Source organism: Halichoerus grypus, chromosome 2 (genome assembly GCF_964656455.1).
Source record: "Halichoerus grypus chromosome 2, mHalGry1.hap1.1, whole genome shotgun sequence".
Taxonomy (NCBI): Eukaryota; Metazoa; Chordata; class Mammalia; order Carnivora; family Phocidae; genus Halichoerus; species Halichoerus grypus.
The window spans coordinates 177,847,774-177,873,298 of NC_135713.1; the positions used below are offsets into that span (position 1 = coordinate 177,847,774).

Below are 25,525 nucleotides of genomic sequence, written 5' to 3' on the forward strand. Positions count from 1 at the left end.
CACAACTACCTTGCAAAGGGGCTTATCATCTGAGACTCAGAAAGGCAGTTTGCCCAACTGGTAGGTGACTCAGTTGGGTGTCTAAGCCTCCGTAGCCCCCAGTGCATGGTAGCTCTGCAGTGTCCCCAGGGTCCCACCCGGACTCACCTAGCATTCCCATGCCAAGCATGAACGCGTCCATGGTGTAAGGCAGTCCCCGGGCCCGGCCTCTTGTCCCCGGTGGGAACATGACTTCCTTAGGCTGAGCTTTCTTACATTCTACCTGTTCAACAGAAAGGCGAACAAATGAGATGCAAATGAATGCCACGTAAATGTCAAATGCAGAACTGATCTGGTTACCCGTGAAGGTATTTTTAGCCTTGCTCCTTATTCACTGTAAATATAGCCATGCCAAGCAAATGGCCTGCAAAACAAATATTTAAGAAAACACGCCATTTGTTGCAAATCCTGCTCTGGAAAAACCGACAAGGATGAAATTGGGTTTGGAGGGGTGACAAGGACGTGGGCTGAAGACACACGTGCTTGGGTCGGGAGCTCAGACTGGAGCGTGCGCAGAAGGCCTGGGAGGTGAGGAGGCAGATGGGGCTGCCGGGTGTGTCTGTGAAGAAAAACAACAGCAGTAGTAATAATCCCTCCTGCTCGTTTGGTCCCTTACAGGTTTACAGATGCCTTTGCGCCCCTGACTCTTCACATCAGGCCACCTGATTCCATTTCTTATTAAACAGACAGGCCAGTTAGCTTTAGCTCCATTTCACAGATGACAAAACGGAACGTCAGAAGGCGTGTGTAATGTGCTGTAAGCCACAGCCCAGCAGGGGCAGGCCTGGAAGCCGGAGTTTTCAAATCTCTAGCTTGGCGATGCCACGGTCTCCAGAAAAGCCGCCCCAGCAGGCTCCCGGGAGAAGTAATAACATTAAACACTGCTTCTGTCCATCTGGATTACCGGTTTCTCGTTCTGCAGCTACGTCTTCGAGTGGTTGCTAATCTTTCCTGTTTCCCTTCTGTCTCCTAAATTTTTTAATCCTATTCTGCTCACACAACCCATAAGTCACTTATTTCCCAGCCTTAATGATAGATAATACAAGCTCCAGGAAAGAAGTAAAACTGTTGCCCTCGACAGTACCTACGCCGTTCTTAGGAGTAGGTGTCTCACACCCCTGCTCGGTGCTTACTTGCTTTTAGTTTACAGATAAACCTAACATGCAGCGTTGGCTGGTAATCCGCCCCATCGCTGATGGAGATAGGATGCCGTGGGGCAGGGCCGGAGTGCTTATGGTTGCAAAAAGTAACCAGCATGACAGTCAGATAGTGAGGTGGGAAGGGCAAGAATGAGGTCCCGTATTTAAAAAGGGGCTGTGTGGTTTAGGAGTCAAAACTCCACGTAGCTCAACCACTGCCGAGAGTCTCACTATCACACGGAAAATTACTATCATTCCCAGGGTATCTGAGATAGGAAGAAGTTAAATTGTGTGCCTTATACTTTGTTTTAAAGGGACCTACATGGGCTATCCATTTTGGAGACATGGATACCTCTCAAATCTTCTCATCCCAAATCTTCAATTAAAAAAAAATATGTTAGGGGCACCCGGGTGGCTCAGTCGGTTAAGCAGCCGACTTTTGATCTCAGCTCAGGTCTTGATCTCAGGGTCGTGAGTTCAGGCCCCGTGTTGGGGCTTAGTGCTTAAGGCTTGAGAGAAGCTTTAACTACCTAAAACATTAACTACTCTTCCTTCAGAGACACCAGGTAGCAGGTGTCACTCGCTCTTGCTCTTTAAAGAACCACACATGCTTTAAAAACATGGACAAAATGGCTCAAAGTTCATGCCTGATAAGCGTAATACAAAGTTTTTATAGGTTATAAAAGAAAGAGACGAGCATACTGAAGTGAAAATGGGTGAAGGACATGAACAAGCAATTCACAAATGACTAATAATGACACGTATCTTTTGTATCACACGTCATGTATGACATCCCCAAACGAGACATACTGTCACCTATCAGATTGACCACGACGGCAGGATTCCTTGATGTCAGAATCTCTGAGAGTACGGGGAGGATGGGTGGGAGTTTGTGCATATTTTTTGGGAGGGCAACCCAAAAACTTTCAAAAGCCATCCAAGTATATACATCATTTGACCTAATAATGCTACTTGCAGGAGTTTATCCTGCACGGACATATGGATAAGGCTACTGTGGTGACAAACGTTAATTATGATTTTTTTTTTTTTTTAAGGAAATATCCTAAGTGTCCAAGAACAGGGAGTTAGTTAGCCAGGTTTGGTTCACCCAGGCTTACTGAAAGCTGTGAAGCTTCAGAAAAGCATGCTGATAATAAGATGCAATGGTATTGGGAAACCCTCAGTCCTGGGCAAACCAGGGTGGTTGGCCACCCTAAATGTAAGGGTGAGAAAAGCAAATTACAGTGACTCTGTGGAAAAATAAGTGTATATGCATACCAAACAGGGGAAAAATATTAAAAAGACATACGAAAGTCGCTTTAGAGTGACTTTGTTCTTTCATTTCCATGGTGCATTTTGTTACTGGTGTTTATTTGCCAAATTTTCTGCTCTGAGTATTACTGCTGCAAACAGTAGTAGGGAAAAGTGATTAAAAAGAAAGAAATTCATGAGAATTGGCTCTTTCAGATTTCCCTCCCAAGCCGGGGGTGACAGCTTGCTCCTAGACACTATCCCTGGGACTCAGAGGCAGGCTGGGAAAGCTCATTTGCAGGAGCCTGTCTGAGCCTGGGAAGATGGGTGAGCTCTGCGGAGGCAGACAGATCATTACCTGACGCCAACACCGGGATCTGGAATAATACCGCTAACCAGCTCACTTCCTAATGGCCCTATCGCTGACAATCTACTGCATTGTCTTATGAAAACCTGCCGCCTGTTCCTAGGCAACCTGATCAACGAAAATTTCAGGTTTATACAGTTTTCATTTAGGGAACATAAAGGTTAACTGACTGTAATGGGAGTATTTTAAACAAACCCACCTACTCTTCCTCTCACTGAATAGGGCTAGCAGCTCCGTTTAATTCTGCTCTGTCTTCGCTGGTGCTGTTTTGGGGAGCACCCACTGCGCGGGTTCTGTCAGCTGCCCGCTGTGTCAACTGTGAGTGCTCCCCGAGGCCAGGGGCTGTGGCACACGCACTCTTGGGGGGGATCCCCACGTCCTGGGCACTTGAGTGACAGGGAAAGGTAGCCACCGCACCAGGGAGCCTTGGCCTGGCCTGCACTGAAGGCTTCTCGAAAGATCTCTCAGAACCAAGAGGCCTGCCCACCCAGCCCCCAGCTCCTTTGAAAACACACAAAAGGGGAAAGAGGAAGAGCTAATCTCTGCTCCTATCCTGAGTCCTTGCAGGGGGTCGGGGCTTCCTGAGTGTGAAAACTACTCCCCCCTCCCCACCCCCACCAAGACTGGCAGAAGCCTCCCCTCCCCCATCAGACTGTGAGTTCTCAGGACAGGGATCAGGGTTTGCCCCTACTTCCCTGGTTCCTTATGACATCCCGTACAGAGCATGGACTGACGCACATGCTCATCAGGGTCGTGGAGACCCAGTCTTCTTAACCCAACAAAGCTGAGGGACTCCACGTGCCCGGCAAGGGCTAGGCTGTGGGGGATGCTGACATAAGTAAGGCCAGCCTCCACCTCGAGAGCTCTCATTCTGTTGAAAGAACAGGTTCTGTCTTGTTCTCCTAACATGACGGCAAGTACTCACGTCAATCTGCTCCCTGTCATTTCTGGGCCTGCCAGGCTCTGGAGCCTCTTGAGTTAGACCACATTTGGGTCACCCCCGCACCTCCACTATCCTCCCACTGGGCCCCCTGGCAAGCTAGAGAACCGAGCAGTTACAGTCAGAACCCAAAGGGGTAAAACCAGCCTAAATCTGCCCGGCTCCAGTCACACACTCAGGTCAGGTGGCCACACATGACGTGCCACGTTATCTACTGCTGTGTACCAGGCTACTTCCAAACTTCGTGGCCCCGAGCAACAATGGACCATCCTTCCCTGTGCTTCTGGGAGCTGCCTGGGCCCGGCGGGGCTCTTGCTTGCAGTCTCTCCTGTAGTTGTGCTCAGATGGTGCCTGGGGCTGGAGCTGGAGCCAGACAAAGCCCAGATCAGCTGGAGGTTCGAGTGCCTTCTCCCACACAGTGGGCAGTTGAGGCTGGTTGGCGGGGACCGTCCACGGGGAGGCACCGCCTTCTTGGCTTCTCCATGTAGCACTCCCTCCCTGGACACCATGGTGGCTGAGTCCCGAGAGGGGCTGTCCTTGCATGAGAATCCCATGAGACCAAGGCAGAGGCTGCAAGGCTTCTCATCACCTAGGCTCGAGAGTCACACTGCCATTTCCATCACGTTCTGCTGCTTACGCTGGGTCAGCCTAGACTTGCTGTGGGAGGGGACCACACAGGGTGTGCATGCCGGGAGGCGGAGGGCGCCGGGGCTGGCCTCGGACACCAGCTACCCCACGAGATCGATGGAAGAGCGGCGAGCCAACAGGACAGTGGGAGGCCCTCCTCCTGGGAGGCCCGTGGCGTCTGGCTGGCCGGGTTCTTGGGCTGGCAGGCACTGAGGCCTGCTTCCAGCATGGGGCCCCAGGCCTGGGAGCTCCCTACGGGGGCAGCCCCGGAGAGGCTTGCCTGGCTTCCCATAGTCAACAGAAGCAGTGGGCCTCTGGGTGGCCAGGCCTCTTGCTCTAGCTGTTTCAGCTCTGCCCCCACAGAACCCCATTTACTGTAAACGCCCTGCACCACCCACACCCAAAGTGCTTTCTCTAGGGCAGTCCTGGGTGGCGGCAGATTTTGAGGAAGGAACATCTCCAAGTCTTGGTCCTTGAATCTCCTCCATCAATGGCTCAGCCCCCACCTCAGCAGCTTCTCAGAAAGGCTACGGCTTCCAATGGCAACTGGAAAAAGCAGTGTGGTTGGAGGGCCAAGAGATTTTGTAGGAACTTCCATTTGGATCCTCAGAGGCCACCTGGGACTGACCAACTGCTCACATTAGGAAGACGAAGTCTCCATTTCAAGTGTCACAGCTAGCAAAGCCACAAGCCAACCCCGCACCAGGGGCCGAATGCCAAGGACGTGCCAAACCCCCCAAAGGTAGGTGGGATTTGCTTTCATTTTTCTGTCTTCAAATATGCTGCTTTGCTTGGCACACTGGCCCTGGAGGAGAGGGGGTGGCTCCCCCGTAGCCTGCAGTTATGGAATAAGAATGATCTAGCTGAAGCCTCTTTAACGACAGGACAGTTAGGGCAGCAGTGTGCTCCTCCAGAGGATGAACCAGAGGCCCGACGTGGGCTGGCACGTGCGGTTTCTGACCCTCTGTACCGGCTGCTTGTCGAGGTGGGGTGCCCCCGCCCATCACAGTCGAAAGCAACTCAGCAAGGATGTCTGTTTCTAACTCTTTCTGTAGAAATGATTCCACACTTGCAGAAGAGTTGCAAGGATAGTACAAAGAACAGTTCTATATGTCTACATTCCTATCTGTATCTACGTACGTTTTTTCCTGAAACTTCTGAGAGTACGGTATATACACGATGGTACACATTTCCTAAACATCTTCTTATACACAGATACAATGCTTTTTATCTGTAGCCTCGTGTCAGTGGACCCTATGATGTCCTTTGGAGGTAGAAAGCCATCTTCCAGGACAGGAAGCTGAGGCCCAGGGACGTCAGACACCTCGGCTGTGGCTGGAGGCCCGGTCATGTGTGCTAAGGCTGGGTTTGAGGCCGGGTCTGCCTGATGCCCCCACGGCTCATGCCAGGGGAGCCAGTCCCACGCCACACCCTCTCCTTGGGGGTAGGGGTGTGTGTGTGCTTAGCATTGGCTTTTGGAGAAGGCACAGGGACTTTCTGTGGGGACGGCTTCCCTGCAGCTACTCTGAGTGGCCGCCCTCACCCAACTGGCCTACAGCCCTTGCTGAGGCCAGCTCCCTGCCGGGCACCTTTTGGAAGAGGCTGGAAGTCTGAGGACGGTGCCAAGGTCTGGGAAGTGAAAAAGGTTTTTGTTTTTCCCTGGTTTCTACATAAACAGCCCCAGTCAGCACATGGCCCCGGGGCCGGGAGGAAAACCACCCCAGCCTCAGTCTGGGGAAACCCAAGCCTGGTGCCCGTGGCCTTGATTTACCACCCAGGACAAGGCGACTCTGTGTGGCCTGGAGGCCAGGGTTTGCGGCGTCACTTCTCAGCCCAAACTGGTCAAGTTAGACATGATTTTACTCCTCCAGGGGGAGAGGGGCCCATCTCAAAGGGTAAAATTCACTGCTGTTCAGAGAGGCCAGCCCAGACTGACTGGCTGGTGAAGGGAGGGGAACAAAGGGCAGGGGAACTCCCGGGCAGGTGGGTGCGGGGTGGGGGCGACTGGGAGCATCCACATGGGCAGCATCTTTTTGTTGAGCTTCCTGAAAGACAGAGGCCTGACCTGGTCTTGCCCCTAGATCAGCTTCTCCTCTGACTCAAACTGCAGCTCCCCCGCACCCCCCAGTCAGGTTCTAGGGGATTCCAGGCCAACACTGCTGCTGAGGCCCCAAGCTGTCCATCCCCTCTGGCCGATAGGCCCCAAGCACTTTCCAGGGAGATGCCACTCTGGTGTAAAGACTTGGGGTCCTGCCTGGAGCCCGGCAGCTACCCAGCTCTCTCTGGTCAAACAGGAGGACTGAGCAACAGCCCAGAAACCACACCTGGCTCTGCACACCAGCCGTGCTCTCCCGTGGCTACGCCGTTCTCCCTCCTGCCCACTGTTCTCTCTTGCCCTGTCTGCCAGGCGTAAGCCTTTCTGGAGATGCTAGGAGGGCAGAACCTTTCCTGGGGCTCTTACAGGTTCATAACCAAGATTCAGAGGGGACCTGCTCTCAAGGAACCCACAGAGCAAGGAAGACAAACACAAGGCGAGCGACTCGGGGGAAGAACAGAGTCCCTACTGTTCTGCCCTGTGCACCATACCGGGAGTCAGCCCCAAGAGCATGGTAGCAATGGAACGTGCTCGAGAACGTGCAGGCCACTATGAAATGAAGATGAGAGGCCCTTTATTCTGCCATTACTAGGAGTTCCGGGATGGTGGCAGCAGAGCACGAACCCAGCGAGGGCTCTGCTGAACACGGGCCTCATATCCCGGAAGCTGGCCCTGCTCCCGCCAGCTGCTGAGTGAGCTGTAGAAGGAGGCTGATGGAGTAGCAAGGTGCAGGTGACAAGCACAGAAACAGCCCAGCGAGGAGAGGCGGGGTAGGGCTGGGGAGGGAAGGCAGGACCACGGTCCTCCTCAGTGTGGAGCTCACGCTGGAGTTGGACCTGCTGGGCATCTCCCTCTGAGGAACCTGCAGAGAGTCGGGTTGCCCCTTCTGGGTTCTAACGTCCAGTCCAGGGTTCCCATTCCGTCCAGCTGTGGTACTTGTCCACGGCCAGAGGCAGGATGGAGTCACGACCAGCAGGCGTGTGTCGCTGGAGGAGGGCCAGGCCTGGGGCGCCGCCATGGGAGGGGCGGCACTCACACCCAGAAATCCCGGCAGCCGCGCTGGGAAGACCCGGCCTGGGACTCCAGCAGGGGAGGGCGCCTCAGCATCCTGCCATAGCCGCCCCCAGCCAGCACCTGCCCTCCAGCCTCTGCGGCCTCAGGGAGGCCGCTCAGCTGGGCACTGGGGGCACCAGGAGGTGAGCAGAAGGGAGTTCTGTGTCCCATCCCCTCGCCTCTCCCGTCCCAGACCTCTCCATCAGGTGCCGTCCTCGTAGACGGGGGCCAGCCTGTGGCCAAGTGCCAGAGGACCCACTTGTACAGGATAACTTGTCTTGCTCCTACTGCAAAAGGGTCCCCACAGATACGGAGCCTCCTATGGGGTCTCTGGCAGAAGCAGCTACTGGGTAAACGAGATGGAAACGCCAGCTTAGACAGGCAAAGGCCACCAGCAGAAACCTCCACCTTCCAAGGACGCGTGCTTGCTATAAACGGCCCAGACCCATTTCTGAGAAGCACCGAGAGTCCCACAGGACATGTAATCTTGACGCTATCTCCCCGGTCAGCAGGATTACTGTAGGGAGGAAGGAACAAATTATTTATGGAGCGCTCCTCCTATGCCAGGCATGGCCACGAGCCCTCAGGTGTGTGTGCGTGTGTGCACGCATACACTAGCTCACGTACAGTATGCGTGCACGGTGACGTATACACATCACGCGTGTAAGGCCCAGGGCCTGGCACACAGAGGTCCTCAGAGAATGCCCACTGCTCTCCACACCGTCATTAATCAACTCCTCATTTCCTCTGCCTTGACCTAATTAGCCCTGAAGTTACGACAGGAAAGGAAACGGAGGCTCCGAGGAAATGATTTGCGCAAGGTCACACAGCCTGGTAATGACAAGCTACGGTTCAGTCCTAGGTCTCCTGCTTCAAAGCCCCTGTCCCCACCTCTGGGCCACTGGCCACGCAGGTGCGGCCCTCACAGCCCTTCCCCACACCCTCTATCCGATTCCCATGCCACTCCTTCCACAAGGCCATCCTCAGTCCTAGTTCCAGAATTAATTTTATCTGCTGTTACCTCTGATTCATTAAAATCAACAATGACAAAGTGAAGGAGGTTCTAAACCAATACTATCAGCACCTCCTAGTTAGCAGGCAGGGGCTAGGTGTGGACGCAGAGATGAATTCAACAGGATGTGGCTCTCCCTCAGAGGGGCCCAGCGTCTGGGCAGGGAGAGCAGAGGAGCTGGTCCCCAACACCCTCTGAGGCACGCGCCCCGTGACTGCAGGCTCCCACTCTGCCTCGATCTCAGGGTGGGGGCTGTCCTTTCCACCAGCTCCTCGCTCTACATCTCTGCTCCGCTCACCAGCTGCCTGACTTCTCTGTGCCTCAATGTTCTCAACTGTAAAACAGACTAACAGTGGTGCCTGCCCCCCCAGGGCTGCACTGCGCTAATAAATTCAACCAGCTAATTCTGTGAGTGCTCGTGCTGGATAAAGTTGGTTGGGTCACTCTTTAATCTTCCCCACGGGAGCCTAGGTGCACGTCCCTGAAGGTGATAAAGCCGGTTCGCATCTGTGCTTCCGTCCCAAAGCCTGGGGAGCAGAGAGGAAGAAGGGGGCTACCACCCCCCCCAGCCCAGCAGACTCTAGACATGCTGCCACCGATTTTCCCCCGACCGCCCCACCTCCTGGCCGGGGAGGGCCCCGTCTTCCTGCTTTCATCAGCAAGGTGCGCAAAAGGAGCTTTGCGGGCTGCACTATTTGGGGAAAAAGCTGATGGTCGCAGTAGCAGCTGCTCTCTATTTCTGGGAACCTGCAAGGGCATTTCAAAGTGAAAGGAAACCTATGCCTTCAGCAGGTGCCCAAACGCGGCCACAAGGCTGGGTGCGTACCCGAGGGTGGGCTTTGCCAGAGACTCTGCACCAAGCCCAACCTAATTTCTCTATTTAAAAGAGAAAGAGAGAAAGAAAAAAAAGGGGGGGGGGCAGCCGAGCATTAGCTTGCACGTGCCTGGGAAGTTGGGCAGGGCTGCTGGGTGGAGTCGAAGAAGAGGCCCCAGAGAAGGGGTGCAGATTCTTCCAGGGGTCTCCATGCCCCCTGTGGACCCCCACCCCGTGGGCGGTGTGTAGGGAGCAGCATGTGTGGGAAAGTCCGGAGGAGCTGGACACCAAGATAATGAAGGACCCCGCCCTCCCCAGGCCCCCTGCAGTGACCTTCCCAGAGGAAAGATGAAGGGTGAAGGAGCCAGAACTCAGGCAACCTCCCTGCCGGCCACATTACTTCTGCCTGAAGAGCACCGTTCACCACCCAACACCCAGCCTCCCCATGCCCTCCTCCCTCGGCACGCAAATCCCTCCACCCGCAGGAACACAGCCCGTACACAAACATGTGCATGCCTGATGCAGGGGTGGGGGGCGCAGGACCTCCCTCTCGCTCGTAAACACGAGGTTCATTTATTAAGTGCCTCTCTGGCATTTCCTTTTTTGCCTTCATCCTGCTTGTTTAATATTGCATTTGACATTCTCATTTTATAAATGGTAACAGAAGCAGAATGGATGGCTAAAATTAGCTTACGAGTAAGGAGGATGCTGCAAATAGGGTGGTGAACACAGAAGCCTAGTTAAATCCACCCACATCACCCAGCCCCTGCCCCCCACTTTCGGGCTGGTTCCCGATCAGCTCTTAGTCGTCAGTCTCCGGGCTGCGGAGGAGTGGCCCAAGGGAGGGGATGCGTGCCCACTCCTGGGGCACCCCTGCCAGGTGGCAGCACCCCATGCCAACCCTAGCTGGGGCCTCTGTGGACCATCTGGCCCAGCACCACAGCCCGAGAGGCCAACCCAGGACTCTCCTGCTCTCTCATCCTCCTGCCCCTGGCACCCCCAAAAGCCCCTGTTTTGTGGGTGAATCCCCCAGGTGTGCCCTGGGCTGAAGGTGGCAAGCCTGAGAGCTCACCAGGCTTTGCTTTTTGAAGTGGGGTTTTCGAAACTTCCCCAATGTAGGATTCAGCTGAAGGGCTGAGCTGGACTCCCTGGGACCTGGCAAATCCCATCAGCGGGGCCCCTTCTGCTCTGTTCTGCAGGATGTGCACCCACCTGCTCTCCTCCGGCCCACCTCCCAGCCAGAGCATGGTAAATACCCACCTCACACCCTCCTCCCTGCCCGGGTCTGCACCCCTGCATTTCACTGACTTGTCGTCTGTCCAGGACCCCCTTGCCCTAGGATTACACATTTGTTCAGTAAAAGGATCCTAGGAATAATGACAGTGATGATGACTAACAGTAACAGTAAAAAGGCCTATTGCCTTGACAGAGCGTGCTATGGCTGGTAGAGCCTGGTCCCAAGTCCTAACTCCCAGCAGTCTCTGAGAGAGGTGCCACCCTTACCTGTCTGACCGAGGGGGAACCAAGCACAGGTGATGAGTAACCTGCGCAAGGTCACAAAGTCTAGCAATGAGTAGCCAGGCGTACTAGGGGGCATTCGGCAGCGAGGGACTTTGGGAACTCTCGTCTGGGAAGGCCTCTCGGGTTGACGGCACCCTGTTCTGACACTTCCTTCACTTCCCACCCACTCAGTGCCTGGGGTCCCCCTAAGAATGAAGGCGCTGCTACTTTCTGCAGGCTACTACCGCAAACTCCAGCATCTATTTGGGGCACCGCTGACCCTCTCTGCCTCACGCTAGTAACATGCTGACTCCATAGTGGACGTGGGTGAGCTCTTGCCTGAAAGCCTTTCCTTGGGCCCCTTGAGATAAGCAGACTGCACCTGCTCTGAGCTACATCAGTATAGGCCAGGAGTTGAAACTGTGGCCCACAAGGCAAATCCAGCTGCTGCTTGTTTTTATAAATAAAGTTTTATGTGAACACAGCCACGTCCACCCACTTACTTATCATCAGTGGCTACGGTTTGCTCTATGATGGCAGAGTTGAGTAGTTGTGACAGAAACCTAGGGCCCTGAAAGCCTAAAATATTTATGTCTGGCCCTTTACAAAGTTTTTGGGCCCTTGGTTTAGGCCAAATGGAAGAAACTTGCAGGTACCAAGGGGGTTTTCAGGAGGGTGATTCCTTCAAGGCTACCAGATTATAGACTTTATACCAGAGCAGTACGAGAGCTCCCAGGGACAAGAACCAAACCAGGGCCTTCAATAAGCTTCAAAGGACAGTGGCCACCATCCTTCCCATCTCAGAGGAGGAAACAGGCGCAGATAGGTGGGGTATTCACCTGGGCACAGGACAACCAGTGATGGATATGGGATTGAGGCTCAGGTCCACATGATCTAAAGCCCTGAGTGCCTCTAAATGACCCAGGAGCTCCTGTTCTGGGGACAAGGACATGAGCATGTTACTTGGAGGATCCAGCTCATCACCCCAGTGGATGTGCCTCAAACATCTTCAATCTGAGACCCTTGTCAGCGGGGGAGGGCATGCCAGCACCGGGGGTGTGGTGGGGGGTGGTCCTTGGCACGGACAGCTTGCTATGGCGGGGTGCAGCGGGGGAGGCCTGGTGCCATGCACACAAAGGGCGTGTGGGGTGGGGCTGAGAGCAGCAGACCGGCCTGGGGATCCCATGCCAGGCTGGCTCATCCAGCTCCATGCTCCTGGGGCCTCAGCCCTCACTCCGGGTCCCTTCCTTCGATACTTGATGATTTATGACCGACCCACAACTCCCACACCATCTCTCATTAGCAGCGATCCTTGCCTGGGGCTTCCCAGACTTTAAATGTGCACAGGCATCACTAGGGACTTGTCAAAATGCAGATTCTGATTCACTAGCTCTGGGGGTGGGGCCCGAGATTCTGCATTCCTAACGAGCTTGCAAAATGCTCAGCAAATTTCAAAAATCAGATCACCTCAATGGAACAAGGAAAAGGACTATTTAAAGGAGTCCTATAGAAATCCTTGTACAAAGCAAATAAAAACTCTATCTTCATCAGTCACACCAACCCAGGTTTTTCAGTTAGTGAGGTTTTGTCTAAGGTGGCAGCAGGGTAGAGTGGGAAGAACACTGGGTTGGAGCCAGAACACCACTGGTTCAAATCCCAGCTCTGCCACTTAGAACCGTGGACTGTGGAAGTCCCTTCACTGCTCTGAGCTTGAGAGCCCGCTCTGTAAAACGGGGCGATGACCACGTGCACGTGAAGGCCAACGTCCTGCTGTTGAGTCAGGGGTCAGAGGAGGTGCCCCTGTTCAGGCACCCCTCAGGCTGCACCCCACGTTCTCCACCAGCGAGGCTCTCCCCGACTCCATCTGAGGTGGGGACGAAACCAGGCCTCATTGGAAGCCCGGAGCAGGTTGGTGTCACTCCCGCCTCCCTCCCCGGGGCTGCGAGCTGGTGGGAGGCTGTGCCAGCTGGCGGCTCATCAAGCCCGCATCCCTGCTGCTGGCGGGGCGGGGGGGGGGGGGCTGCTTCAATCAGGGGCCCGCGCTGGGGCTCGCAGAGTGGCCAGAGAGGAGGCCCTCTCTGGAGAGTCCCCAGGTGGCTCTGCAGCTGCATTTCTGTGTGTTTATTAATAAGGAGCCACATTTGCGCCTCACAATGACCCCCACCAAGATGGGGGAAGGGGCTGAGTCCTGGCTCTCCCGGCTTGGGCCCCAAGCTCAGGTGGCGGCCAGCTGCCCCCCTTACCTGTGGCTCACCTGCCTCTGGGGGAGAGGCCAGGAAATCTGTCATGGCCGACGGGGACCCCTTCTGCCCAAGCTTGGCCCTTCGCCCCAGCCGGGAATCTGGCCCCGAGTGAGCCCATCTCCTCTGCTCTGCTCTTAGGAGAACATGGGAGCCCCATGGGCCACGACACAGCCAACTGGGGGAGGGGGGCGGTCAGTGGTCTTGGAAGGCTGTGGCCCAGCGACATGACCTTTCAAGTCCCTTCCAGCCTCGAAGGGGTGCTGGCTTCCTGGGTACAAACGTGAGCTCTGGTGCTGCCCCTTGCTGAATGTTTGGCCCTGGGCAAATTGCTTACGTTCTCTCTTTGCCTCACTTGCTTATCAGTAAAATGGGGGACAATAATCAGTACCTACATTAGAGCGTGTGTGATAGAAGAAAGAGATGCATATAGCGAGCTCTCAGCAGAGTATGTAGTTGGCACTAAAAAATGTGAGCTATTCGTGGGATCTCTGTAGGAGGGTGCCAGAGGGGTCTTTTGTGGCCCTCCCCCCTGCCGCCACCATCACCATGGAGGTGACCTCCTTAAGGGAGGGTCTGTATGGGAATGGGGGCAGGGCTGTGGTGATTCCAGTTTCCTGAGGGCAGCTACCCGGAGCCCCAGCAGGCAGAAGGGCTGGTGTCTGCTGCGGGTTCTCTTGGATGCTGGGGAAGGGCCCTCTTTTTTTTTTTTTTTTTAAATGCCCAAGAGATTCACCAACCAAATTAGACGGGAAATGGCTTTGGGAATTATGATGCACCTCTCTGTCACATGGTCCCTCATGTAATCCTTTATTCATTCCACAATTATTTACCCAGGGCCCACTGAGTGCCAGCCAGAGGAGTACTGGATTAAGACGGAGAAGATTTGGATTCAAGTCCTATCTTCGTGACTCATCGGGGGCCAGACCTTTCTTATCTGTGAATACGAGAAAATGGTCGCTCCAGGCACATTCAGGGGCAGCACAGTAATCTGTCCCTGCAGAATTCGCGAGATTGCCAAGCTTCCAGGAGACGGGTCTTTACAGCTTCACAAGCAGTCCAGTTTACAAAACACTCCCCCGGACCTTCTAACAACCGTCCGGGTTTCTGCTTGGCAGTCTCTGCGTTCTCAGAGTCTTTCCAATCCTTCATTTGAATTCTGTCCATAGCATAGTTCAAATCCATTTCCTTTTCTGTGGGCCCCAGAAGTTGAAACCAGTATCACAGAATCCTCAGCAATTCCGGCTTCTTCAGAGGAGGACGGCGTGCTGGAGAGGCCCTTTCTGTGACGACGACATGGCCGATGGCAAGAGCTCACGGTCAAGCTCATAGTTATCAAGGTGCTTGGCCTTTGCTGCTGGTACCTCCCCCCGAGGCCCAGGGACCCCACCAGGTGGTCACCACGGGCCCCGTTATCCTGGAGCTTGGTGAGGCCTGGTGACCTTCCAATGGCCTCTTCCAGCACCTGGAATTTCCCCTTCAGAGCTGGTGACTGGTGGGTCAGGGCAGGGCACATGCAGGGACACCTCCAAAGCCTGTGTGTGGTCCTCACCACTCCGCGCTCACCCCTTCCTCTTGTCTACTTCCACTGTTGCTATACCCTTAAAGAACAAGTACCAGCCCCCGATTCAAAAGAAATCAGAAACCCTGCCACTATGAACACAGTTACCTGCACGTGCCCCTGTCAGCCTCCAGCTGGCGGAAAAGAAGGTGACAACTGTGAAATGACTGGGGACCATGGCCACAAACCTCTCTGGCTTCAAGCCAGCCCATCCATGGGTTATCATCTTTCTGGGGCTGAAACTCTACCTTCTGATGGTCCCCCTATGTCATCTGGAGATTCACCCTCGCAGCCCCCAAGCTCAAAACAACGGTCTGTGTTGTTCATCGGATGAGCCAGGAAGCTCAAGACCTAGGTTCCTTTACTGCCTGGGGAGCCCTGGGGCAGATTCCCCTGGGCCTCAGTTTCCCCACTGGACCACCGAGGAGAATAAAGCTCTTTGTCACTTGTGCTTAAGGCTTGTGTCAAAGCCAGTCTGTAGCGAAGGGCTGCACGTATGGATTCGAGGCCGCACACAGCACAGTCTCTCGCCCGTCTGCACTGGGACTTCCTGATGAACCGTTAAGTCCTGGCAGGACGGGAATGGTGTCTGCCGGTGCTCTCAGAGGCCTCTTTCACTCTCCGATGCCCGGGCAGCCCTCAGTGGAGCCTGTCAGCAGCACGCCTGGCTAGGAGAAGCAAGGCCTCCGGGCACTGTGCTTATGTTTCCTTTTAAGCCCCCTGTCTCCCTAGTTTTAAAAATAGCAAGTAGCAATCTACCAAAAGAGAGAAGTACCAACTGGAAGGCACTGAATTGGGGGGCAGGGAAGGGGACGGTGGACAGTGCAGAGAATGCCGATGAAGGGGTCCTGTGTTATTCCTACACACTTATCTCCCTGGTACCATTTTAATGCCTGAGCTGACACCTCCAACCTACAGTATGCAAAGAAACAGCATTTTCATTTCAGATGCATATGATGGCTAGGAACAATATGAACAATATTATTTTAGTGCCCTGGGAAAAAATTAGCAAGTCAAATATTGAATCAGGCCTGCAGCACCACATGCTAAGCAGACTGCTTTGATCTTATCCCCACTAAAAGCTCTATTATTGAATTTAAAGTCAGTGAACACGTATCAAACCAATATATAATGCACATATGAACGCATGTTTCAGAAGCTGGGAATGTTTTGACTAAAGGGAGAAAATACCAAAGTTAACAGCTACAATTCAAACACAAATTTGCCCTCCCTTTCTCATGGGGCTGGAGGCTCTGCTGGCCAAATATTTTGGTCCTAAAGGGCCTGCTGATGGCTCCCAAAACACCTGCTGAGCTCCGATATTTCTGGAACCAACAAGGAAGGGGTTTCCCCCCACCGACTCAATTAGAAGGAGTTGGAGACCTCCAGCAAGCCAATGTGCTCGCTGTGTTCATGGTATGGCGCCCTCTGGTGGCCACTTTTCTGGGAGGCCTACCTGGCTCCCCCAGCTTGCAATGATCCAACCTCCTCCCTGTTGTGGGGGTCTTCCCAGAAAAAGGAGCTTTCAAGAGCCAAATGGGGGGATGGAAGAGGGTGCTCATGCGGGTAAAACCAGCTAGTTGATCGGAAGGGGAGAATGTTAATTACCCAGCAGGGCCCAAATGCAGAATGAATTTGGGTGGTAAACTTCCTACCCAGGAGATATTCCTCAAAAAGCCAAACCAAACAGCAAACTCGTGTCCTAAGCCGCAGGTCAGCGAATTATAACACCCAGGCCAAATGTGGTTCCCCTGCTGGCTTATGTACATGTACAGCCCAAGAGTCAAGAATGGTTTTTGTACTTTCAAATGGTAAAAATATAAATAAATAAATAAATATTTTACGACACGAGAATTACATGAGATTTCAGTGTCAGCGTCCATCCACACAGCTTTACGGAACCACAGCCGTATTTGTGCGGGATTGTCTGCGCACGCTTCCGCCGCGGCTTTGAGAGGCCGTGATCGTCAGCTGCGTGGCCTGTGAAGTTGAGAATATTTACGACTCGGCTCTTCCCTGAGAGTCTGTCAATGCTTGCCGTCCATGGGACCGAACCCTTAGAGTCTCGTCCCGGTGCCCACCCTGCCCAGCCTCTCGCGTACTGACGCGGGCTTTGGAAGTCTGCAAGACAAAGCTGTGCACACCGAGGGGAGGGGGGGCATTGCATGCACCGCAGCGCGACCCCTACAAACTTACCATTTTATTATTGATTTCATGGAAATGAATCTCACAGACTTTCTCCACAACATCTTCATTCTCAAACGTGACAAAGCCAAACCCTACAGGAAAAAGGAAAACAAAAAAACAAAAAAAACAAAAAACAAAAAACAGAGGGGGTGGTGAGTTCAGTTCTGGCCGGCCACATGTTTTTCTTTGATGTCCTGCAGCAGTGACAGGCTCCTGATCTGAGGGTAGGGGGCCGGATCCCTGGGAAGGGCCTCCAGGTTGAGGCAATGATTTCTAATTTGTACCGAGCACCCTTCCGACAGTGAGGCAAAGTTAATGATTTCACCCACATGCAGTGGGCGCTGTGTGGCTTACATCTGCCCCGAAGCAAACAAGAAATTTACTTGTCTGTTATTTACAAGGGTCGGAGCCCCGCGGCTCTCTGCGCAGAGGCAGGCGGGTGGGCCACCCTGAGTGGCGGCGGGGATCACCGCGGGGCCACGCGTGCCCTTTCCGCGCTGGAATGGCCAGCCCTTGGGGTCGGCCTCCAGACGGAGGCAGTTATTTGTCCTTTTCTTCCTGAATTACTTCCTCTAATACCTCATCAGGACATCCTGAGGCCTGGAAGAAACTATTAAAAGTTTCAGGCCTCTGTTCTACGCAGGCTTCCTTTTTCTACCGCTGCTTCCAACGCGCTGCGGATCTGGGGCAGTTTAAGACTGTTTGATGCCTGCTGTCAGCCCGTCAGCCATCCACTGTATTTACTCGGCTGGAGACCGGCTTTGCTAGACAAGCTGTACTGAAGAATTGTGGCAGGCAACCGCTGCTCAGCATCCTGAGTTGCTCTCACTACCCTCCCGCCCCTCACTTTCTTCTCCTCCCGCCTGGCGTGGGGTTCCAGGACGCTGCCCCATCTGTGACCCCACTCAGTAAGCACTGCTTTAACACACAGACCCGCTCACAGGACCGCACGAACACCATGAGGGAACACACGTGCAGCAGGTGCAGATAGCCCGATGGGGAGACAGCAGACCGGACTCTGCACTGATGAACTTATGTGGCATCCTGGGAAGCCCCTTCCCCACTCTGTGCCTCGAGCTTTGCACCTGTGGATTACGGTGGTGAGACTGACCACCCCTCAGGTTGCAGCCCCAATTGGGGTTTGCAAGGCTCCCTGCTATGAACTAAAGGTTGTGTTCCACCCCCCATTCATATGTTGAAATCCTAACCCAATGTGATGGTGTCAGGAGGTGTGGCCTTGGGGAGGCGAGTAGGTCATGGGGGTGGCGGCCTCCTGCATGGGATTAGTGCCCTCAGGAAAGACAACAGAGAGAGTGAGCTTTCTCTCTCTGCTTTCTGCTGTGTGAGGACACAATGGAAACCATTCTACATGGGAAGGGGGCCTTCACCGAAACCCCAACCATACCGGCACCCTGACCTTGGACTTCCAGCCTCCAGAATGGTGAAAAATACATTCCTGTTGTTGATAAGGCTCCCAGTCTGTCCTTTGTAATAGCAGCTCAAATTGACCAAGATGCTACTGTCCCCAAAGACATGAACCTGGCCCCACGCAAACCTGGGCCCAACAGGAACACGAAAATCAGAATGGCTACTTTGTATTAGGATAGCGGTTCCCGTCAATAAGTAAAAAAAAAAAAAAAAAAAAAATACAGGTGTTTCCTCTTCGTGCTTCTGTGCCAAGTTTGGGTCCTGGAAACCCAGGGTGGAGAGAGAATCTCTCCGGTCCCTTCCGTGTCTCTCCCCTCTGGCTTTCCCACCACCGTCTCTGAGGAACATCAGAGAACAGGCAGCTGATACCCTGAGCTCCTCCATCATTGCTCCTGCAGGGTCTAGAACATTCCTAGGGAGAGGAATGGAAATGGCCACTTGCTACTCTCAAACAATTTCCAGCAAAACAGAGGGCTGGGACCAGCACACAAATGGCAGCCATGGTCTTCATTAGGATATGTGCTTTATTACCACACACCAAATAGGGGGCCCAACAACGCCATCCCCCAGGTTCCCTCTGTCTGGGCATCTCGTCCTCTTTGGCCCTTGGGGCCATCGACTACGTGCAGAGCTATAGGAGAGCCACACCCAGAGGCTGTCTCCACAACGTTTCTCTTTGGACCTTGGCGTGCTGGCTCCCTATGCCCTCTTCAAAGGAGTGTGAAAACCATCAGGTAAGCCTCTCACCCAAGCAGGCACCCCATTAGCACACAGGGGATCACTTTGGTTAACCACCTCCCTTCTGCCCACCATCCTAGAGCCCGGATCCTAGGGGCCCCTCAAGAAGGGATTAAGATGGGGTCTTTGTCTGGTTTTGGGATCAAGGTAATGGTGGCCTCATAAAACGAGTTTTTGGAAGTTTTCCTTCCATCTCTATTTTTTGGAACAGTTTCAGAAGAATTGGTATTAATTCTTCCTTAAATGTTTGGTAGAATTCCCCTGGGAAGCCATCTGGCCCTGGGCTTTTGTTTGTTGGGAGATTTTTGATGACTGCTTCAATTTCCTTAGTGGTTATAGGTCTGTTCAGGTTTTCTATTTCTTCCTGGTTCAGTTTTGGTAGTTGATACATCTCTAGGAATGCATCCATTTCTCCAGGTTATCTAATTTGCTGGCATAGAGTTGCTCATATGTTCTTATAATTGTTTGTATTTCTTTGGTGTTGGTTGTGATCTCTCCTTTTTCATTCATGATTTTATTTATTTGGGTCATTTCTCTTTTCTTTTTGATAAGTCTGGCCAGGGGTTTATCAATCTTATTAATTCTTTCAAAGAACCAGCTCCTAGTTTCGTTGATCTGTTCTACTGTTCTTTTGGTTTCTATTTCATTGATTTCTGCTCTGATCTTTATTATTTCTCCTCTCCTGCTGGGTTTAGGCTTTATTTGCTGTTCTTTCTCCAGCTCCTTTAGGTGTAGGGTTAGGTTGTGTATTTGAGACCTTTCTTGTTTCTTGAGAAAGGCTTGTATTGCTATATACTTTCCTCTTAGGACTGCCTTTGCTGTATCCCAAAGATTCTGAACAGTTGTGTTTTCATTTTCATTTGCAAATGACATATCAGATAAAGGGCTAGTACCCAAAATTTATAAAGAACTTATCAAACTCAACACCCAAAGAACCAATGATCCAATCAAGAAATGGGCAGAAGACATGAACAGACATTTTTCCAAAGAAGACATCCAAATGGCCAACAGACACATGAAAAACTGCTCAACATCGCTCGGCATCAGGGAAATCCAAATCAAAACCTCAATGAGATACCACCTCACACCAGTCAGAATGGCTAAAATTAACAAGTCAGGAAACGACAGATTTTGGTGAGGATGCGGAGAAAGGGGAACCCTCCTACACTGCTGGTGGGAATGCAAGCTGGTGCAGCCACTCTGGAAAACAGTATGGAGGTTCCTCAAAAAGTTGAAAACAGAGCTACCATACGATCCACCAACTGCACTACTGGGTATTTACCCCAAAGATACAAATGTAGGGATCCAAAGGGGTACGTGCACCCCGATGTTTAGAGCAGCAATGTCCATAATAGCCAAACTATGGAAAGAGCCAAGACGTTCATCAAGAGATGAATGGATAAAGAAGATGTGGATCTTCATAATGGAATATTATGCAGCCATCAAAAGGAATGAAATCTTGCCATTTGCAACAATGTGGATGGAACTGGAGGGTATTATGCTGAGCGAAATAAGTCAATCAGAGAAAGACATGTATCATATGACCTCACTGATATGAGGAATTCTTAATCTATGAAACAAACTGAGGGTTGCTGGAGTGGTGGGGGGGTGGGAGGGATGGGGTGGCTGGGTGATAGACATTGGGGAGGGTATATGCTATGGTGAGCGCTGTGAATTGTGTAAGACAGTTGAATCACAGACCTGTACCCCTAAAACAAATAATACATTATATGTTAAAAAAAAAAAGATAGCAGGAAGGGAAGAATGAAGGGGGGGAAATTGGAGGGGGAGACAAACCATAAGAGACGATGGACTCTGAGAAACAAACTGAGGGTTCTAGAGGGGAGGGGGGTGGGGAGATGGGTTAGCCTGGTGATGGGTATTAAAGAGGGCACGTATTGCATGGAGCACTGGGTGTTATATGCAAACAATGAATCATGGAACACTACATCAAAAACTAATACTTTAAGTGATTAACATAGTAAAAAAAAACCTTCCCCCCCCCCAAAAAAAAGGGATTAAGATACCTTCAAAAGGTCCTCAGGGGAGGGAGGGGCAGCACGGCCAAGGATGGGGGGTGGGAATCTGCTAGCACGGCTTCAAGGACAATGGCAGGGCTGGGGCCTCATTCACTCTGGGTCCCCAGGATGCACAGAGCCCCTAACACACAGAGAGGGCTGAGTGGCTGGTGGGGTCTGAGTATCTTGCTAATCCATCTGCACCACTGCCTCCCCTCAAGACTGACTCGGCCCTTCCTTTGCATTTACAGGCTCCCACCCTGCTAGGCATCCTGGAGAACGCAAGAGATCAGCAAGACAATGTCCCGTTTCTGAAGCACTTGGCTCCCTGAGTGGCACAAGTCAGAGGTTCCCACTCAAGGACAGCGTCTGGGCCATACAGACCCCGCCCCGCCCTTCCCTCCAGCCTGCGGGTCGTCACCCTGAGATTCCTTTGTCTCTGAAGGTCACCTCTCTAGCCTGTATCTAAACCCAGTTAACACATGTATCCCTAAACAAGCCTGGACATGTTGGTACTCAGGGGAAACCTTACTGCTAATTAGGATGAGTGTAATGAGTTGAGCAGTAGCCCCCAAATGCTGAGTCCCCATCCTAACCCCTGGACCGATGAATGTGACCTTGTTTGGAAAAAAGCATTTTTGCAAATGTAATGAAGTTAAGGATCTCAAGAATGAGGGCGGCTGGGATCCAATGACAGGTGTTCTTAGGAGAGAAAGGAGGGGGAAATTTGAGACCTAGAGGACAGAGAGGGGAGAGGACAGAGAGGGCCACAGCCACTAGCCCACTAGCTGAGGAACACCTGAGCCACCAGGAGAGCTGCAAGTGGCAAGGGAAGTGTCCCCGAGAACCTTCAGAGGGAGCGTGGCCCTACGGACACCTTGTTTTTGGACGTCCAGCCTCCAGAACTGTGAGAACACAAGTTTCTGTTGTTTGAAGCCACCCACCCAGTTTTTGGTAATTTGTAACTGCAGCCCCGGGAAATAAGTACAGCAAGGTTATAGGGTTTCAGCCGCTCCCCCACGGACAGGTCACACATGACCTCCCCCAGCCAGGCCAAGCGTGTGCTCTGGTTAGAAGGCAGGAGAGTGTGGACAAATGAACCCAACCCGTCCGTGCCATCGGGAAATAACAGGAAGTCAGTGCCAGTCAAGGGCACCACTCCATGAGCCAGAGGACAGCCTGGCTGAGAGCCAGCTTGCTGCTGAGCACAGGTCCTTGATCCTGGAACAGTGCCCAGGGTAAGTCAAGTCACCATGGGGGTCACGAGTCGAGATGACCACCATGAAAGCTGCTTTCCTGGGGCAGCCCACGCCTTCCCAGTCTACTCTGCAGATCACCGTCTGAACTCCAGGCCCAGGATCATGCAGGACGCCCCGCTGCCCCAGTTTCTCACTCGGTGCCACGGCTCCAAGCTGGGAGCAGGTGTGACAGAGCTAGGAGACAGGAATCCAAATGCAGACTGTGCACCGGGAAGGGTGGGGGCAGGACTCGCCGCATCATTTTGAATTCTGACTCTGATGTTCTCCCTGCTGGTCCCTTCCCCTAACCTCACAGGACTCAAAATTTGAGTATCACAAAAAATGATTTTCCTGATCAAAGGAGAGAGCCTGGATTTCAAACCTATGTACCTTGGATGCATAACAATTCAGCGATGTCAAGACTCATTTGCAGTATTTTAAAGATCTACATCATTTCAACAGCCCTGTCTGTTTGGCCCGAATAGAGAAAACAAACTTGATTGTGTCTAAAATATTTATGTATTCCATTTGAGAAAGCAAAGAAACCATGAAACACTTAATTATCAATAAATGTTATTCCTTAACATATAATCATTTTTCCCTCAGAGGTGCATTATCATTTACAATGAATGAGTAACTCAGTGGAGAACCACCCCCAAGTAAATTAAACAGAGGAGTGAAAGACAAGACAACAGCGTCAGAGATTTGGGAAGGAGAGGGTGGTGGGTGGGAAAAATCTTTTTTTGGCATCAAAGTCTTTCTCTTTTTTGAAATTAATTTTTTTTAATTGGGTAAAATGTACATAACATAAAATTTACCACTGCAACCATTTTTTTTTTTTTTTAGTGTACACTTCAGCAACAGTAAGGACATTCATGATGTTGTATAATGATCACACTATCCATTTCCAGAACTTCTTTTTACCATCTTGAGCTGAGACTCTGCACCCAGCAAGCCACAGCTCCCCATTCCGCCCTCCCTCAGCCCCCGGTGACCTAGTTCTACTTTCTGTCTCTAGGAATTTGCCTCCTCTAGGCACCTCATGTAAGTTAAATCCTACAGTGTTTGTCCTTTTGTGTCTGGTTTATTTCACGCAGCACAGTATTTTCCAGGCATTGTCGTCTTCTGAATGGCCTGCTGGACGTACACATTCCACCTGAAACTCAGGAAGTCGGATTCTTCCTGAGAAGGGGCAAGAAGGACTGATTATTTCCCTTCCATTTTCCCAAAGGAGAGCCCCGCAGAGAATCAGAAACAGAGCCTCATGAACGCCCACCAAATGGAGGTGTAATGGCCGGGTAAAAGAAACACATGGTTATCCTCACTCAAAAAAAAGGAAGGACCAAATAATGAGCTGTGTGCTCCTAGAGAGTCCCATGACCTCTCTGGGCCTTTAAAAGCAGGCAGAACCTAAGGGATGCGTGGGCGGGGGTGGGGATGGGGAGGTGTCCTGCTCTGGTCCCCGCCAAGGCAGGGGCTGTGACCATGGTGAGTCTACGAGGGCTCACACTCCACCGGGGCCCCCTGGGGGTGCCCCTGTGATCACCCGCTGCTCGGGCTCTCATCTCCCTTGATCCTAAGGAGGCCTCTCACCCTGAAGCCAAAGAACTCTGTAGGTATTTAAAGTCACTCAAGCTGCCATTCAGAACGAAGAGGAACCCTAGGGACTACAACTGGAAGTGGGGGGCAAAATTTGGGGACAACAGGCTAGTTCACCAAAGAAACCCTCCCACCTGTCATCAGCAAAACGACACCTCCCTAGCCTCTCACGAAGCCCCCACCTTAACTGTACCCCTCAATTCAGAGGGGCCTCCAGGAGTCAGCAAAACTGGCACAAAGAAGGTGGTGGGAAGATGAAACCCCAAACAGAAAGGGTTTAAGAATGGACATAAACAGGAGAGGAGTTGACAGGGAGCATTTAAAAATGAAAACTCTATAGCATTCTCCTGAAAGAAGCTATTATTGGAAACTAACAAGTAAGCTCTATTTAAGAGATAAGCATTTAACAGTCAAACCTTTTTTCCCTCTTTTATTCAAATGAACAAAACTGAATATTCATCTGAATAATACAAAGCTATAAAACACACACACACAGAAGAGAATAGAAATCTGAAAATAAGATACCTGAAAATTAAAATGACCTACTGCAGACACAGGTACTGAGGAACAACCAAGAGTTGACTTAAAAGAATTCTTTTTTAGGTCAGGGAGGGAAAAATGGGAAGGGCCACCTCCTCGCCTCAAAAATAATTTTCTTCTCTTATCATATAGGTCAATGAACACTAATAGGCAATCGCGTGGTGCCTAATGCATCTTCAGTGAAAATCACTGCAAGTCATGAGTTAACACACTTGGTTAATGGGGGAAAAAACGACGGAGAAACCCTCCCCCCACCCCACGACTGTCGAATTTACTCAGAGAATCCCATGAGGAGTTTAAGATATGTGTACACAAGTCTATTTATAACCCACGCAACCTCCCTCTCTCGCTAATAGCCCAGTGTCGGAGGAAGTGGTAGAATCCGCGGGCTGCTTTCAGTATAAATACAAACCTCTTGGGTTTGGGCGTGGGGAGCCCTTTCTGGTTTCAAAATGCTTCTTATACATCATCCTACCTGGTCCCCAAGTTAACCCCATGAGAGGTGGGGCAGGCTCTGCCATCATCATTTTGCTCAACTGCTTGGCATCGTTTTAAATGACCCATCCAGGGTGACACGTGGCTACTAAGCCAGAGCAGGACATCTGGGACTTCCTCAGATCACTAAGTGTTCGAGATGGATTTGGTGGCCCTAGGGCTCAAGAGGGCAAGAGCCTGGGCCATGAGGCATGGTGTTTCATATGCCCCATGGTCAACCACCACTGAGCTGTGTGTCGGTGACATGTCATCTTGGGCTGCTCCCCATCCCCAACTCAGAACATGTCTGGGTCACCCGTGTGGGCTACAGCAGGTTTGGCAAATCCGTTTCGTCTGCCTTGAAGGGTTTTCCTGGAACCCGGGATGGAGAAGGTCTGAGCCCCTGCCTCCCATGGGTCCATCGGGCAAGAAGAGCAGAGATGAGCAGTATGCACAGATGCACGGCAGGGTGAGGTGGCTTCATAAGTCCTGGGTTTGCCCTAAAAAATATCTATATAACTCAGAAGATGGATCTGTTCCAAGAAAAAAAAAAACTGTCTTTCCAAAAGAAGTGACATGTTTCCGACCACCACTTTGGGATACTCACTGCATGTTACCCAGACATTCGTGAAATCCACTCTAACGATAATTTTAAGAGAAAGCTT

General features: G+C 52.0%; 1 protein-coding gene across 2 annotated transcripts in view; it reads right to left on the minus strand.

Annotated features, from left to right (window-relative positions):
• Nucleotides 1-25,525, minus strand: part of MSI2 (musashi RNA binding protein 2) — a 339,416-nt gene that overhangs the window by 14,690 nt on the left and 299,201 nt on the right. Inside the window, exons 8-9 of one of the 2 annotated variants that reach the window (XM_036106012.2) lie at nucleotides 16,835-16,917; nucleotides 148-262 (exon numbers count right to left, since the gene is read on the minus strand). In XM_036106012.2, coding sequence (XP_035961905.1) covers nucleotides 148-262; nucleotides 16,835-16,917 — 198 coding nt within the window. The remainder of the gene's footprint in view (nucleotides 1-147; nucleotides 263-16,834; nucleotides 16,918-25,525) is intronic. The other variant, XM_078064887.1, reaches the window with a different exon arrangement.